This window comes from Schistocerca serialis, chromosome 4 (assembly GCF_023864345.2).
Source record: "Schistocerca serialis cubense isolate TAMUIC-IGC-003099 chromosome 4, iqSchSeri2.2, whole genome shotgun sequence".
Lineage (NCBI taxonomy): Eukaryota > Metazoa > Arthropoda > Insecta > Orthoptera > Acrididae > Schistocerca > Schistocerca serialis.
The window spans coordinates 683178770-683196643 of NC_064641.1; the positions used below are offsets into that span (position 1 = coordinate 683178770).

General features: G+C 44.7%; 1 protein-coding gene across 1 annotated transcript in view; it reads left to right on the forward strand.

The window, feature by feature from the left end:
• Window positions 1–17874, forward strand: part of LOC126474692 (transient receptor potential cation channel subfamily V member 5) — a 169240-nt gene that overhangs the window by 4066 nt on the left and 147300 nt on the right. Inside the window, exon 2 of the mRNA XM_050102170.1 lies at window positions 9183–9301. Coding sequence (XP_049958127.1) covers window positions 9211–9301 — 91 coding nt within the window. The 5' untranslated portion in view covers window positions 9183–9210. The remainder of the gene's footprint in view (window positions 1–9182; window positions 9302–17874) is intronic.

Sequence of the window (17874 nt, forward strand, 5' to 3'; positions counted from 1 at the left end):
CACTTTATGTTTTTACCCCCACACTTCACTCTAGAGCCAAATTAACTATTCTTTGATACTTCAAAGTGTGTCCTATCAACCTATCGCTTCTTTTAGTCAAGCTGTACCCCAAATTTATGTTCTCCCCAGTTCGATTCAGTATCTCTTGATTAATTACCCGATCATCTCATACAGTTTCCAACATTCTTTTGTAGCATTACATTTCAAAAGTTTCTATGCTCTTCTTGTCTGAACTACTCATCTTCCACGTTTCACACTCTGCATAAATTCATTCAGAAACAGATTTCCTAACATTTATACTTAAAGTAACGAACAAGGCATTATTCCAGACAGATTCCCCTGGAAAAGAGTTCCAAACTCTTACATTTATAAATGGTTCAAATGGCTCTGAGCACCATGGGACTTAACTTCTGAGGTCATCAGTCCCCTAGAACTTAGAACTTCTTAAACCTAACTAACCTAAGGACATCACTCACATCCATGCCCGAGGCAGGATTCGAACCTGCGACCGTAGCGGTCGCGCGGTTCCACACTGTAGCGCCTAGAACCGCTCGGCCACTCCGGCCGGCTTTACATTTACATTTGAGGTTAATAAATTCTTTTTTTAGTAACGCATTTCTTCCTATTACCAGACTGCATTTTATATCCTCCCTACTTTCGGCATAATCAGTTAGTTTGCTGCTCAGATAGCAAAACTCATCTACTACTTTTAGTGTCGCTACTTTGCATCGCCTGTTTTTATTCGACTGCATGTCATTATCAGTGTTTTACTTTTGTTGATATTCATATTATAACCAATTTTCAAGACACTGCATATTCCGTTCAATTGTTCTTCCACGTTCTTTGTCATCTCTTGTCGCTGGGAAAACCATGATGTTTTTATATCTTTTTCCTAAACGTTAACTTCCTTTCAAGATTTCTCCTTGTTTTCCTTTCCTGAATGTTCAGCCAATTGTTGGAATAATATTGCGGATGAGCAACAACCCTATCTCGGTGCCTTCTTAACTGCTGTTTCCTTTTCATGGTCTCCAAGTCTTATAACCGCTGTCTAGTTTCTGTACAACTTGTAGATAACCTTTTATCCCCTATATTTTAACACTGCTACCTTCAGAATGTCAAAGTGAGTATTGAAGTCAACACTGTCAAAACCTTTCGTAGTCTTCTTCCTGCTTTCTGTCTTCTAAGGTAATCCGTAGGGACAATAGTGCCTCACGTACTCCTACATTTCTCCGGAACCCGAACTAATCTTCAACAAGATCGTCTTTTACCAGTCTTTAAATTATTTTGTAAACAATTGGTGTCGGTATTTTGCAGCCATGACTTATTAAACTAGCGATTCTGTAATGTTCACGTCTGTCAGCACGAACCTTCACTGGAATCGGAATTATTGCTTCTTTCTTTATTATGAGATATTTAACAGTTTGTATTTGTTTCTTATCAGGTGGAATGGTATGTTTCCCAAACGATCTCTAGAAGTGTGGGACAATGTCGTCTACTCCAGGTGCTTATTTCGACTTAGGCTTTCAGTGCTCTGTCAGATTCTTCACCCAAGTCTTTACCAGCTTCCTGTTCCTGTCCCATAATACTATCTTCAAGTTTGTTTCCTTCGTATAGTCCCTCTTACATTCCTGTGAAAAGAACTTATTCGTGTGAGGCCAATGACACCATTTTTCATATTCCACAAGGGATTTGGGCAGCAGAATCATACAAACTACCCCCTCACGTATGATTTAATTTGATGCTGATCAGTTCATCCACTGTAAACAAATCATATAATGTAACCGTTATCACAAATTACTGTTGATTTAAGTAAACATTAGAACATCATATAAACGGAACCTACGGGCTTCTATAGAGAGAACGATGAGCCAAACTAAGATTCTTTTCGTCAAGTTAGTGGAAGACATGTTAAGTGGTCACGTTCACATGGAAGAGATCCAGCTCTTTATGTAAGAACGTTCGCTAAGATCCTACAGGTGAATATTTCTGCAACTCAGCATTGCGTTTGGCTCCACATACAGTCTTACGAGCGGTTCCGCATTCTAATGAGATGTATTCAGCTCAACAGTCATACAATGTACTGTAAGATACTGTGAAAGCCAGCCGGCCGTGGTGGCCGTGCGGTTCTAGGCGCTCCAGTCCGGAAACGCGCTGCTGCTACGGTCGCAGGTTCGAATCCTGCCTCGGGCATGGGTGTGTGTGATGTCCTTAGGTTAGTTAGGTTTAAGTAGTTCTAAGTTCTGGGGGACTGATGACCACAGCAGTTGAGTCCCATAGTGCTCAGAGCCATTTTTTTTGTGAAAGCCATAAGTAATGGAGCGGATGAGGATGGACACTCGGCTGCTGTTGATATTTCATTACACTATTTCATGGGAGACATGACCTTCTCTCACATACTAAAGACATCGGGCCACAAATATAAACCACACGCTCAAGAACTCCTACGCTGGAAAATTTCGAGACAAGCAGGTGCCACACAGTTAGTTAGACAACGACCCTTTAAAATTTATAGCACACAACACTTTGACTATCTTCTATTGCACCTGCCGGTTTCGGTTTACACAATCATCATGGTATAAAATATTAATCACATGTCGTAGCATATCATAACAATATGGCAAACCACATCAGTACTGTCTCATCTGAACTGCTAAGCATCTATAGAACCGAACAGGTATCTTTACACACGAAGTGATGTGTCCAATATGAAATAATATAACCGAAAACAGCAGTTACAATAAGGCAGTTAAACAGTTGCATGTCATGCATTTTAAAAAGTACGAAACAGCTGTTGGCAGCCGTATTTAAAATATGTTAAGCAATGGTCATTTACTACACTCATGCTCATAAATTAGGGATAATTGCAGAATGTGGTGTCACACAATGTGGTACTACACAAAACTGGCGCTAATGGCGTAGGCACATAGGTAACGCACATGACACAGATCTGTAAGTCCACGGTATTGGTGATAAGTTGAGAAAACTGTCCCGAAACACATGTGCTACAAACCGCCACTGTTTCCTGCGCAAGTATCCCGACATCAACATGAGATATGATCACCATGCACACGTACACAGGCCGCACAACGGGTTGGCATACTCTGGATCAGGTGGTCGAGCAGCTGCTGGAGTATCGCCTCCCATTCTTGCACCAGTGCCTGTCGGAGCTCCTGAAGTGTCGTAGGGGCTTGAAGATGAGCAGCGATACGTCGACCGAGAGCATCCCAGACGTGCTCGATGGGGTTTAGGTCTGAAGAACAGGCAGGCCACTCCATTCGATGATATCTTCTGTTTCAACGTACTCCTCCACGATGGCAGCTCGGTGGGGCAGTGCGTTATCATCCATCAGGAGGAAGGTGGGACCCACTACACCCCCGAAAAGGCGGACATACTAGTGCAAAATGACGTCCCGATAACCTGACCTGTCACAGTTTCTCTGTGAAAGACATGCAGGTGTGTACGTGCACCAATCCCACCCCACACCATCAAACCACGACCTCCATACAGGTCCCTTTCAATGACGTTAAGGGGTTAGATCTGGTTCCTGGTTCACGTCAGATGAAAATCCGGCGAGAATCACTGTTCAGACTATATCCGGACTCGTCTGTGAACATAACCTGGGACCACGGTTCCATTGACCGTGTACTGTGTTCTTGACACCAGGCTTTAGGGGCTCTCCTGTGACCAGGGGTCGATGGAATGCACCTTGCAGGTCTCCGGGCGAATAAACGATGTCTGTTCAGTCGTCTGTAGACTGTGTCTCTGCAGACAACTGATCCAGCGGCTGCGGTAAGGTTCCGAGCAAGGCTACCTCCAGTACTCCGTGGCCATCTGCGGGCACTGGTGGTGAGATATCGGTCTTCTTGTGGTGTTGTACACTGTGGACGTCCCGTACTGTAGCGCCTGGACATGTTTCCCGTCTGCTGGAATCGTTGTCATAATCTTGAGATCACACTCTGTAGCACACGGAGGGCCCGTGCTACAACCTGCTGTGTTTGACCAGCCTCCAGTCACCCTAGTATTCTACCTCTCATAACGTCATCAATATGTGTTCATTGAGCCAATTTGAACACACAGTCACCATTAGTACGTCTGAAAACTTCTGCACACTTACTCGCTGCACCGTACTCTGACATGCACCAACACCCCTCTGCATATGTGGACTGCTGCCAGCGCCACCGTGCGACGACCGCAGATCAGATGCACCGCATGGTCATACCCAGAGGTGATTTAAATTCGCAAACCGCCCACCAGAGCGTTGCTCCACCATGAATCAGCATTATCCTTAATTTATGAGCAAGAGTGTACATGAAAATGGAGATGTGGCTTACACCGTCATGTGGATTGATAATTTTTCTGCGTCCTTAAGGATCACTTCGGAAAATATATGAAAGCGAAATTAATAAACCATACTGCCCGACTCACTGAGGTGGCAAAAGTCATGGGACAGCAATATACAGATGGCGGTAGTATCGCGTACACAAGGTACAAAAGGGCACTGCATTAGCGGAGCGGTCATTTGTACTCAGGTGACTCATGTTAAACGTAACAGACATGATTGCGGCCACAAGATGGGAATTGACAGGCTTTGAACGCGGACTGATAGTTGAAGCTAGACGCATGGGACAGTCCATTTCCGAGGTCGTTAGGAAATTCAATATCCCGAGATGACCGAGAGTAGCGGCGTTTGCGTAGAGTTGTCAGTGGTAACAGACAAGCAACACTGCTTGAAGTAATCGCAGAAATCAGCGAGGGACGTCCGACGAACGTATTCGTTAGTACAACGACATCTGGCGCTAATGGGCTGTGGCACCAGACTACCGACGCAAGTGCCTTTGCCAACGGCACGACATCGCCTGCAGCGCGTCTTCTGGGCTCGAGACAACATCGGTTTGACCCTTTGACGACTGGAAAACCGTGGCCTGGTCAGATGAGTCCCGGTTTCAGCTGGTAAGACCTGATGGTAGGATTCGTTTGTGGAGCAGATCCCACAAAGCCATCGACCCAGGTTGTCAACAAGACACTGTGCAAGCCTTTGGTGGCGCCGTAATGGTGGCTCCATAATCGTGTGGGCTCTGTTCACAATCAATGGACTATGTCGTCTTGTCCACCTGAACCGATCATTGACTGGAATGGATTATGTTCGGATTCTTGGAGACCATTTGCAGCCATTCATGGACTTCATGTTCCCAAACAACGATGGATTTTTTTTTAGTGAATGACAATGCACCATGTCACCGGACCACAATTGTTCGCGACTGATTTAGGGAAGATTCTGGAAATTCGAGCGAATGATATGGCCACCCAGATCGCCCGACGTGGGACATAATCGAGAGATCAGTTCGTGCACAAAATCCTGTCCTGGAAATACTTTCGCTATTATGGATGGCTGTGGAAGCAGCATGTCTCAATATTTCTACAGGGGACTTCCAGAGACTTGTTGAGTCCATGTCTCGTCGAGATGCTGCAGTACACCAGGCGAAGGGGGGGGGGGCGGGGGGGGGGGGGTCCGACGCGACGTTAGGAGGTATCCCATGGATTTTGTTACCTCAGTGTATAAATTATTGTTATACTGCTATTAGTAATATCATTTAGGTTAATTTGGATTTGACTGATGGCTGAAAAATATATAGAATGAAACAGACTTGGCATCAACGAAAGACTGATGCTCAGAAAAACAAAGTTAGTATCTTATATACAATGAAAAATATCACCAGTAATTGCTTTGCACTGGATGAGATGCGGTTGTTGCAGCTTAAACCGTTTTGGATGTATCCTGTTTGCGAGCGAGCGTGAGCTATAAAGACAATTGTTTCAAAAGTATATGTAGCAAACTACGTTTTATATAGTTTCCGCACACTGATGAGCCAAACACTGTGACCACTGATCATTGCAGGGTTGAGTGCCACCTGATGGCGTAGCTGGTAAGTGCCACGGTACAGGAAGCAGAGCAGATATGAATGAAGAATGGTAATTCTAGCAATAACAGGGGCCATAAATGGGGAACGCCAGTTACGTAAGCGTTTTTGACAAACGGCAGATTGTTAAGGCCCAGGACCTGAGAAGGAGCATCTCAGAAACTCCCATGAGCATCTATGAAAGTTGCTGAAGGACGGTGAAAACAGGAGTGATGACAAGGTGCTATATGTCCGTGCCAACATCACAGAATGTGGAGGTCTGAGACTTGTCCACTCTCTAAAGCAGGATAGGTGGCGATAGATTGTGTTAATCATGATACCCCCTTAGACCAACTCAAGTTTTCTGGAATTCATTGCTTTACACAGAACTGGTTTGAAACATACTTAACAAAAAGAACGCAAAACGTTGTGCTGAATAATTCAGACAATATCGGAGAAGAAGGAAATTTTAGTGATTGGGGACAAAAGAAATCACATGAGGTTCAATTTTCGGTCCACTGCTGTTCCTTATATATGTGAATGACCTTCCACTTAACACTCAACAAGCAAAATTGGTACTTTTTGCAGATACTAGTGTTACAAGTAATCCTGTTAGAGAGAAAGCAATATAAGAGTTCGTAAACGATATTTTCCAAAGAGTTATTAAATGGTTCTATTGAAAGGTCCCCTTTGAAAAATCATACATGACTGTGCTTAAACTGACACACAATATGTTTTAGCGCAACGCAGTCTGACTTTCAATAATTCCTACAAGAGAATGGCCCTGACTAAATTAACCTATACGTTTCACACATCACTTACCTCACAAAAATCTTCGTTACTCAAACTACTGCAATACAGCGAGCGCCACTACTGCCAGCTAAATAAAAGATTCAAACTACTGAAGGCACTAACTACTGATAGGCATAGTTAGCAAATGAAAGATTTTGATAGAGAACAAACAATGTATTTACCTTAATAGTGTTCAAAAGTCATAATATATATATCAGTTCATGACATCCATTCTTACAAATGGACTGTTTCTGATAGACACACGTCCAGATCATCCGCTCTCAAAACACTGCCATTTCTCTCCCCACATCCACCACTGCTGGCGGCTCACCTCCAACTGCGCAATGCTACGCGCAGTTAACAGCCAACTGCCCAACACTACAATAGCCAACAACAATGCAAACCAGCCACAGACTGCACGCAGCACAGCCAGTGATTTTCATACAGAGCGCTACGTAGCGGTGGCGTTACCAATATAAGAACCTAAACAGCCTACTTACACTATGAAAACGAATCCTAAACATACCAGCAGTCATTTCTGTACAACAAATGGAGCCATATCAACAACAGATGAAGCACATGAGCAGGAGTCAGTAAATAGGGTAGAATGATCGAAATTTTAGGGCGCACATATTGATGAAAACTTGAACTGGAAGAAACATAGAGCGTGCCAGAGATAAGTCCCTGCAGTCGCACTATCCTCTGTGTCCTCGATGGCTCAATCGGATAGAGCGTCTGCCGTGTAAGCAGGAGATCTCAGCCGGGGCACACATTTTCAACTGTCCTTGTTGATATTTATCAGCGTCTGTATGCAGCTAATGATCTGGATTTCATTGTAATGTCATTCTTCGAGAGCTGCGGATATGTCTGAAAGAACAGACACCATCTTCATATTCATACATATTACTAAGGTTCTCAAACAATTAAATTCAGCTACTTTTGCTTTTGTAATGCTAATCTTGGTGACAAACTATCAACCTCCTGACCTATTCTGCATATTTCCATTCAATAATGTTGTTTGGAATATTTTTTCTGGGGTAACCCATCGCTTAGAAAGAAAGTATCGATTGAACATAAGCGAGCAAAAGAATAATATGTGATGTCATCCATGGACGTCATGCAGGTACGTCTTCAAAGAGCTAGGTATTTTAACTGCGCCGTCACAATACATATTTTCGCTAGTGAAATTCGTCATATATAATGCATCACAAATTGAGATGAACAGTGATGTACATACCTATGGCACTAGAGGGAAAAATAACCTTTATTATACACTGTTAAAGCTGTCGTTGGCTTAGTTCAATATGCAGCAACATAAATTTTTGATCGCTTACTCAGTAACATAAAATGTCTGTCAGGTAGCAAAGCAAATCATAAATCTAATTTTAAATCATTTCTCCAAAACAGCTCCTTCTATTTCATTGACGAATTTCTACCTTTCTACCTAAGAAATGGTAGCCAGAAAAAAAAATGTAGTTAGATGAATAGGATTAAAAACAATATGATGTTCATTTATGTTACCCATCATTACGAGAAAATAATCGCACAAATGGTCTGTGGTACTTGTAACTAACCAACTAAACTAACTTGATGTCTTCCCAAACAGCGACGATATCTTGCAGCAGGATAGCGATCCATGTCGGAAGGCCATTATTGTGTTACGGTGGACTGAGATGCATGATAGTGAACTGGCGCTGATGTCTTAGCCACCATATTCGTCTGATATGAATCTCATGTAATATATCTAGGACGCTGCCGTGTACCACCTTTGCGTCCTCAAACCAATGACCCGTACTTTATGGGAATTGCGTGACCTGACCGTAGCCTTCTAGTGCCACACACCTACCAAGGACTTGTCGAACGCATGCCACACAGAATCGCTACTGCATTACGTTCCAATACGCTATTTGGCAGCTGGTCATATTGTTTTGGTCCGCCTCTGAGAGTGGTCAGCGCGGCTGGCTGGCGTTTCTGGGACTCTGGTTCGATTCCCGATACTGCCAGGGATTTTTTCCTTTGTGAGAGGATTGGAATGAGATGCACTTGGATTGTGATTCCAATTCAGAAGTCAATTGACCAAGTAGTAGTGCCACTAGCTCTGCTAACCCGACGATTGACGAGAGAGCGGTGTACTCACCACACGCCAGATTTTCGTAACGACTTGACATTATGTTTCCAGTGCTGAATTACAGTATTTCATACATTAATTGAGATACTGTCTAGAAATATGAGTCACCCGACACATTTGCTTAACACCAGATTAAAATGTCGACACAGTACTACAGTAGCTTTGTTTCTAATGTAAGAATCATACATGGAGGCATTACCCCAGTTCAAATGTCAATTTCATGTATCTGAGAACAGGAAGTTGTGTGATTGAGACGGGTAGTTCCAATAAATAGTAGTCATATAGCAGCGTGAATGGTATATTTAGGTTAACGACTAATTTCTGGAAACTGGACACTCTTCAAAACAATGATTGTCTTTTCACAGGACCAATACGGAGTGAATCCACATCGCCATGGGAAATACGGAGAGCGGTGTGACCAGCGGGGAGAAGGCTCAGGCCGGCACCTCCACGCAGAAGCTCTACAAGCTGGTCGACCTCAAAGGTGAGGCACGCGGAAGCTATACAAACTGGTAGACTACATTCAAAAGTGACTCATGCAGTAAGTGTACACACTGGTCGAGGTCAAGGGAAAAATACAGAGGCTACCGAAGCTTCTCAGCCTCATCCGCCGGATAAACATATATTACAAGTTATCAGGCATAACGTGTGTGGTAGGGTATCAATACAGGAAACAGATTGATGTGAACATTTCTGTACCTTGTGTTATGGATAGCGCCCTCTTGTTGTTTGCCCCTAGAGTCTATAGTCACGCAGTATGTGTATGTACCCCATACTGATGACACCTAACGCTGACATAAAGCGTGTTCCCATGGTAGTGATACAAATTTTGACAGATAATGAAGAAGGGCAAATGTACCAATCTGAGATAGGGAACCTGGTCGGGAAACTACTGAGATGACTTTAAGTGGCCCAACACACTGAGGGGGAGGGTTTCCCAGACTTTTTGTCACCGCATACCACTTGTCTTTTTTTAAAAATTAGATGTACCGCTATAAATTGTACACTTTGAAACGAACCCTGATGTTGAGGAGCGTGAAGGGTGCGGAAGATTGGGCGACGACTGCCGTCGTGATCGGCATGCCAGAATTGACGATGATGAGGATAAATTGAATCTTACAAGCAACCCCTTGAGTCGATGTCTCAAGTTCAATCTTTAGTAAGGTTCATTTGAAAGCGTGCTGATAACAGTTATGACACGAAAAACATGAGCTGATAATGACTCACCATGTGCATGAGGTGGGGGACAGAAAATGATTGTCAGTGGGGTGCTGATATGAACCTATTATGGGATGTATGTATTATACTTCACCAAATGGACATCCTTGACATTCAAGAAATGTTCAAAACAAACCATTAACTTGCACCATGAACACGGAATGGAAAATGTCGCGCTACGGTGATCATAAAAGTTCTCACCATCGGGATCGAAGGCGAATTTCTTGGGAGTTACTCGTACAAACCGTGCAGAACGTCCACCTAGGTATCGACTCTTACAGAATTCATACAGAATCACATTGGTGTAATGAGAGCTGATAGAATATATGGCACGCAACCGAATGCTAAACAGTCTGTCGTAGAGCTGATCGGGAAGCAGGCTATCCTTTAAGGTGAGGCTGCAGATAGTGCGATAGATAGATGTTCTACAGGCACGAAAAAACAAATATTCAGAGGCTGAACTTGTTCGATGGTTCCAGATGACATGAATTGCAAAGTCACTTACTTTTCGAGCCGGTCGAGGTGGCCGAGCGGTTCTAGGCGCTACAGTCTGGAACCGCGTGACCGCTAAGGTCGCAGGTTCGAATCCTGCCTCGGGCATGGATGTGTGTGGTGTCCTTAGGTTAGTTAGGTTCTAGGGGACTGATGACCTCAGACGTTAAGTCCCATAGTGCTCAGAGCGATTTGAACCATTTTTCTTTTACTTTTCGGGAGGGATAGTTTGCTCTAAAGGAGTAATATTTTTATACGCAGACCGAGAATCAAGCAAAATGAAGTTATTTTGACCAGTTATTGGGCAAAACCAATGCTATAACATAGTTGTAGTTCTCTTACGGCACTTTCCAACTCGACATAAACATTCCCTGTTTCCCTTGCCAGATTAGGCACACGAGAAAGAATCGTAGAAAGCAGAGCATCTTAAACTTCTCGCAGCACAATAAATAAATTCCCAGCCAAGTTACCACCCAGATTAACAGTCGTCATGAATGTGTACGAATGAGTTAAGGCGCTGATGTTACTTGATGTTGATACAACTCTCATGGTACCTCTAATTTCCAGGGTTCCTTTCATACGCATTTCCTCTTCAAATCCTGATGGTCAGAACTGAAAACAAATTCCTTACTAAACGATGGAATAAGTTTGTTTATCTCATCCACAAATTTTAGGGGCAATTCCGCTGTTTGCTATGCATCGTCAAGTTGACGCTTTGTTTGAAATTTCATTGTCTTACGCCTTCCAATTCTGTAGCTCTATTTGAAGTTATGCAGTCATCCACTGCTTCCCTTGAAATCACTGTAATCAATGTCGCACGCCGTTTGATGTGCATGACGGAGTATGTTACCACCACGCATATCTTGTAAATTGCATTGAGCATCCTTGAAACGCGCAAACACCAATTTTTGTAACAAGTTTGTCTTGTCCTCCATTGAATGCACGTAGTTTTTCTTACGCATTACACGGTCCTATTGCTGCGTATTTATTGTAAATTTGTTCATATTTTTTTCTACTATCCTGCGGATGATCTTTAATTTATGTAATTATGTTTAGTAACTGCTCCTTGGACAAAGATTGTCCTTCATTACGTTCCACTGGAGACAGGATTTGTGGCTTCCTGTCCGACAAGGATTATGAACTACATGTCTCGACACCTTTCAGGACCACTTTCACTTCTTAAGCACGTATCGTCATCATTGTACTCATGTATTGTCCGCACAGTCGAGCGTATACGACACCACACATTCCACTGCCTCATCTTACAAAGTACTAATATTTCATCTGTCACATCTTTCTCACTCTGTAAAATTCCTTGGGTTCCTTTCTGACGAAATGTCAACTTCGGCAACTGTTGTAAATATAGCACAATGTTTGCTTTGTTTATAAGTCTCATTGCTCCGCTTTGCATCAACACCACTATCACTGTAGCAGTATTGTGAATTACTCGTCGACTAAGCAGTTCAGCTACGATCTGTAGCCTGAAGCTGTGCTCACAACTGGATACCTCCAACCCCCTCCTTTAGCAGCCAATATTGTGGTTGTGTGGTAGACAATGTGTGGGGCGCCCAACGCCGTACACCGACCTCAGAGGTTCAATGACAGCCACAAGTCAACATTTTCCATCGTCCATAGCATGAATCACGAAACATTGCAAGATTTGTGATCGTTAGGTTCCATTTCATCTGACGACTGTCTCCAGTGCAAGACTGAATGCAAATGATGCCACAGAACGTCTTTGACGACGTAATTAAGAAGCCTGTCAAGTGATAGGCCAAGTGCATAGGGGCTGATGGAGGTTATGTTGAGAAACGGTGTTACTTCCAAAGTTGTTTTCCCAAGAAAAAGATTTGGTTTTTAAAAAACACCTTTCCTTTATGATTTGCCGTCGTATGTAGCTGCTAGCATTGTAGGCTAGGTAAGCCCGATCAGGAAGTAAGCATACAATCCGAGAGGTGGAAAAAATGAACTTCATGAATGAACTACAGATGCTTTGATCTTTGTGCAGTACGCGGTTCCAACAGGATGACCCCATTTGAATTACATCATTTTTCTCGAGAATACCCGTGTCTCAATTTCCCCAAAATGTGACGAGGAAGAGGAAGTCCTTTAGTTCGTTCAGCTCGTGTGGATTAGATCTGACATCATCTTGAGGGACGAGGGGAGGCATTAAAATTCTTGTGTGTGAGGCCCTTGACGAAGCTGAAGGGAATTTTCGCTGCCAGTGACATTGTTTGAACAACACTGGGACTTTTAGAACAGGTAAGCTCGTCGTGGATGATGTGATGGGCGGAGCCATGGCTGATGTTCAAAGCGGATGCTGCCTCATCGATAGTTATTAGCCTATTCGCCAGAACCATCTCTCGAGTTTGCTGAATGTTGTCATAGGTAGTGTAGGTTGATGGCCGTTCCGCTCCCTCTTCGTGCGTTATACTTGTTCGACCACTTTTAAACTTCTTCAATAAAATTCTTCAGGGTATCAGACCGCATCGTCATAATTTAAAATGCGCCAACGTTTCGGCCAGCGTTGCAGCTAGCCTTCATCAGGGCCTTACGTTAACTGCTAAATGAACACACTTGATTCCTTAAATAGCTGCACGAGAAAACCGTGTCGTTGCTTGATTGGCTGTAAAAGGAGGAGGAGGAGGGGTGAAAGGTATACTTTATTGGTGTTTCCTTTATTATCTGTCATTGGCTGATATAGCTGTTTTCTATTGGTCTTTATATTAATCCACCCCATTGGAGGAGACGGACGAATAGCGAACAGGTGATGGCTGTGACGTCACACTGTTTCCATGCTGTCCAGAAGCCGGCTGCGGCGTGCCATTGCTTTGTGTACTCGCGACCACTACTGCGGCTCTCCGCGTGTCTGCATGGGCCGCCATGGCTCTGCCGCCGCTCCGTAGCCCTGCTATTGCAGGCAGCCAAGACCTCGGAAGCTTGTACCCGTCCTCTCTATTCATGCTGGCGGGTCTTTTGGCTATTTCTATCGCCTCTCTAATCTTTCTTTTGAAAGAGAGAGGCTGTTTCGCCAGGACGCGGGCTTCTTGAAAAAATATTGGTTTCCCGCACTCGTCTCGGTGTTCCGCCACTGCTGACTTAGTCTGTTGTTTCAGGCGGATATATCTTTCATGTTCCGAGAGCCTTGTGCTAATCGGACGTCCCGTCTCACCTATGTAGACTAATCCACACGCACAACCAATTTCATACACGCCAGCTGTGTGTAGTTTGTCAACTGCATCCTTGGTAGAACCGAGCATGTCTGATATTTTGTTTCTGCTTCGGAAAATTGGTTTGATGTCGGCTTTTCGTAGAATTTTGCCAATACGTTCGGTGACCCCTTGTACATACGGTAACACAGCAATGCTCTGTGCCTCCTTCTCCTCTTCCCTATTAGTCTTCTCCCTTGTCGACATGGTGCTGTCTATCATCTGCTTCCCATAGCCTTTAGTTCCGAAGATGGACCTGAGGCGTTCAAGTTCTGTCTTTAGATGTTCTTCGTCGCTTATCCTGTACGCTCTCTTCGTTAGCGTGTGCAGGGCGGACTTCTTCTGCGTGGGGTGATGGTGGGAGGAGGCGTGAAGGTACCTGTCCGTATTGGTAGGTTTCCTGTACACTTTGTGGCCAAGTTTACCATCAGTTTTTCGATAAACTTCCACGTCGAGAAAAGGCAGCACCCCATTCTTCTCTGTTTCCATTGTAAACTGAATTTTCCTATGCTGTTGGTTAAGGTGCTTGTGGAAGTTCTGTAACTCCTCTTCTCCGTGGGGCCAGATGACGAAAGTATCATCGACATAGCGAAGCCAACAATTTGGGCGTAATGGTGCGGACTGGAGGGCTGTTTCCTCAAATGCCTCCATGAAAATTTCTGCTGCGATAGGCGATAGGGGTGAGCCCATAGCTACACCGTCAGTTTGTTCATAAAATTGACCTCTCCACTTGAAATAGGTGGTCGTCAGACAGTGGCGCACAAGCTCACATATATCAGGTGCCACGCGTCCTTCTAGGATGTTCACAGTATCTGACACTGGGATATTCGTGAATAGGGATTTGACGTCGAAACTAACCATCAGATCTTTGTCCGTAACACGCATTTCCTTTAGGAGAGACACGAAGTGAGTGGAATCCTTAACGTAGGACTCGGTTTGGTGCACTAGGTGTCGGAGCCCAGGTGCCAGTTCTTTCGCTAGGTAGTAGGTCGGCGAATTTATACTGTTTACTATGGGCCTCAAGGGGAAGTCGGTTTTGTGTACCTTCGGTACACCATATATCCTTGGTGCCTGTGTCACTTGCGGGATGAATCTTCTGGCCTTGTCGAAGTTGATTCTAGAGTGCTTGAGCAGTGCCTGCGTCGTTTTGATTACCTTGGCCGTCGGATCTCCCTGAAGTTTCTTGTAGATAGGTTCTGCGAGAATATCTTCCATTCGTTTGTTGTAATCAGTTGTGTCCAAGACTACAGTGGCGTTGCCCTTATCTGCCTGTACCACTACTAAGTGGGGGTTGTCCCTGAGTTCCTTGATGGCATGGTATTCCTCAGCGTTGATGTTTTGCTTCGGTGGCTTTGCTTTATTCAGAACTCTGACCGTTTCCTGCCGGATCTTCTCCGCGAAATTCATCCCCTTGGCCAGAATTGCTGTGGTTGCTTCGCTCAAGGTGTGGCTGGAGAGGTTGACCACTGTCCGTCGCCTGTCCAGCGTCAATGTTTCGTCCGTGGCTTTCTGTTGTAGTTTGTCGTACTTTCTCATCTGGCGGTTAGTAATACTATTGCTGGTCCTTGATGCTTGCTGAAAGGTTAACCTGTCGACTTTATCCCAGTCTTCCATCTGAAGTTTTCCGGCCTGCACCTAAGCGAGTTCCAAAAGAAGATATCATAGAATCCGTAGAGGCTTCGGTACGTCATCTGCCACTGGCCGAGGCGGAGAAGATCCGGCAGGAAACGGTCAGAGTTCTGAATAAAGCAAAGCCACCGAAGCAAAACATCAACGCTGAGGAATACCATGCCATCAAGGAACTCAGGGACAACCCCCACTTAGTAGTGGTACAGGCAGATAAGGGCAACGCCACTGTAGTCTTGGACACAACTGATTACAACAAACGAATGGAAGATATTCTCGCAGAACCTATCTACAAGAAACTTCAGGGAGATCCGACGGCCAAGGTAATCAAAACGACGCAGGCACTGCTCAAGCACTCTAGAATCAACTTCGACAAGGCCAGAAGATTCATCCCGCAAGTGACACAGGCACCAAGGATATATGGTGTACCGAAGGTACACAAAACCGACTTCCCCTTGAGGCCCATAGTAAACAGTATAAATTCGCCGACCTACTACCTAGCGAAAGAACTGGCACCTGGGCTCCGACACCTAGTGCACCAAACCGAGTCCTACGTTAAGGATTCCACTCACTTCGTGTCTCTCCTAAAGGAAATGCGTGTTACGGACAAAGATCTGATGGTTAGTTTCGACGTCAAATCCCTATTCACGAATGTCCCAGTGTCAGATACTGTGAACATCCTAGAAGAACGCGTGGCACCTGATATATGTGAGCTTGTGCGCCACTGTCTGACGACCACCTATTTCAAGTGGAGAGGTCAATTTTATGAACAAACTGACGGTGTAGCTATGGGCTCACCCCTATCGCCTATCGCAGCAGAAATTTTCATGGAGGCATTTGAGGAAACAGCCCTCCAGTCCGCACCATTACGCCCAAATTGTTGGCTTCGCTATGTCGATGATACTTTCGTCATCTGGCCCCACGGAGAAGAGGAGTTACAGAACTTCCACAAGCACCTTAACCAACAGCATAGGAAAATTCAGTTTACAATGGAAACAGAGAAGAATGGGGTGCTGCCTTTTCTCGACGTGGAAGTTTATCGAAAAACTGATGGTAAACTTGGCCACAAAGTGTACAGGAAACCTACCAATACGGACAGGTACCTTCACGCCTCCTCCCACCATCACCCCACGCAGAAGAAGTCCGCCCTGCACACGCTAACGAAGAGAGCGTACAGGATAAGCGACGAAGAACATCTAAAGACAGAACTTGAACGCCTCAGGTCCATCTTCGGAACTAAAGGCTATGGGAAGCAGATGATAGACAGCACCATGTCGACAAGGGAGAAGACTAATAGGGAAGAGGAGAAGGAGGCACAGAGCATTGCTGTGTTACCGTATGTACAAGGGGTCACCGAACGTATTGGCAAAATTCTACGAAAAGCCGACATCAAACCAATTTTCCGAAGCAGAAACAAAATATCAGACATGCTCGGTTCTACCAAGGATGCAGTTGACAAACTACACACAGCTGGCGTGTATGAAATTGGTTGTGCGTGTGGATTAGTCTACATAGGTGAGACGGGACGTCCGATTAGCACAAGGCTCTCGGAACATGAAAGATATATCCGCCTGAAACAACAGACTAAGTCAGCAGTGGCGGAACACCGAGACGAGTGCGGAAAACCAATATTTTTTCAAGAAGCCCGCGTCCTGGCGAAACAGCCTCTCTCTTTCAAAAGAAAGATTAGAGAGGCGATAGAAATAGCCAAAAGACCCGCCAACATGAATAGAGAGGACGGGTACAAGCTTCCGAGGTCTTGGCTGCCTGCAATAGCAGGGCTACGGAGCGGCGGCAGAGCCATGGCGGCCCATGCAGACACGCGGAGAGCCGCAGTAGTGGTCGCGAGTACACAAAGCAATGGCACGCCGCAGCCGGCTTCTGGACAGCATGGAAACAGTGTGACGTCACAGCCATCACCTGTTCGCTATTCGTCCGTCTCCTCCAATGGGGTGGATTAATATAAAGACCAATAGAAAACAGCTATATCAGCCAATGACAGATAATAAAGGAAACACCAATAAAGTATACCTTTCACCCCTCCTCCTCCTCCTTTTACAGCCAATCAAGCAACGACACGGTTTTCTCGTGCAGCTATTTAAGGAATCAAGTGTGTTCATTTAGCAGTTAACGTAAGGCCCTGATGAAGGCTAGCTGCAACGCTGGCCGAAACGTTGGCGCATTTTAAATTATGACGATGCGGTCTGATACCCTGAAGAATTTTATTGAAGAAGACAACGGCCGCGGAAGCCTACGCTTACACTTTTAAACTTCTCGATCAACAAAACCACAGTTTTAAGTGATAGTGCACTTCTCCCATATTGTGATGATAGTCTACGATGAATGTCTGCCCCTTTGACAACCTCCGACCAGAGGAATCGAATCACCGCCCGTTTTTCCTCTTTGGTGCACACTTCTAATGGAGCTGCCATGTATAACGGTCAGTAAGGAAGAACAATGGCGGAAATAAGATCAAACTGTCACAGCATTACCACAACAGTATAACAATGAC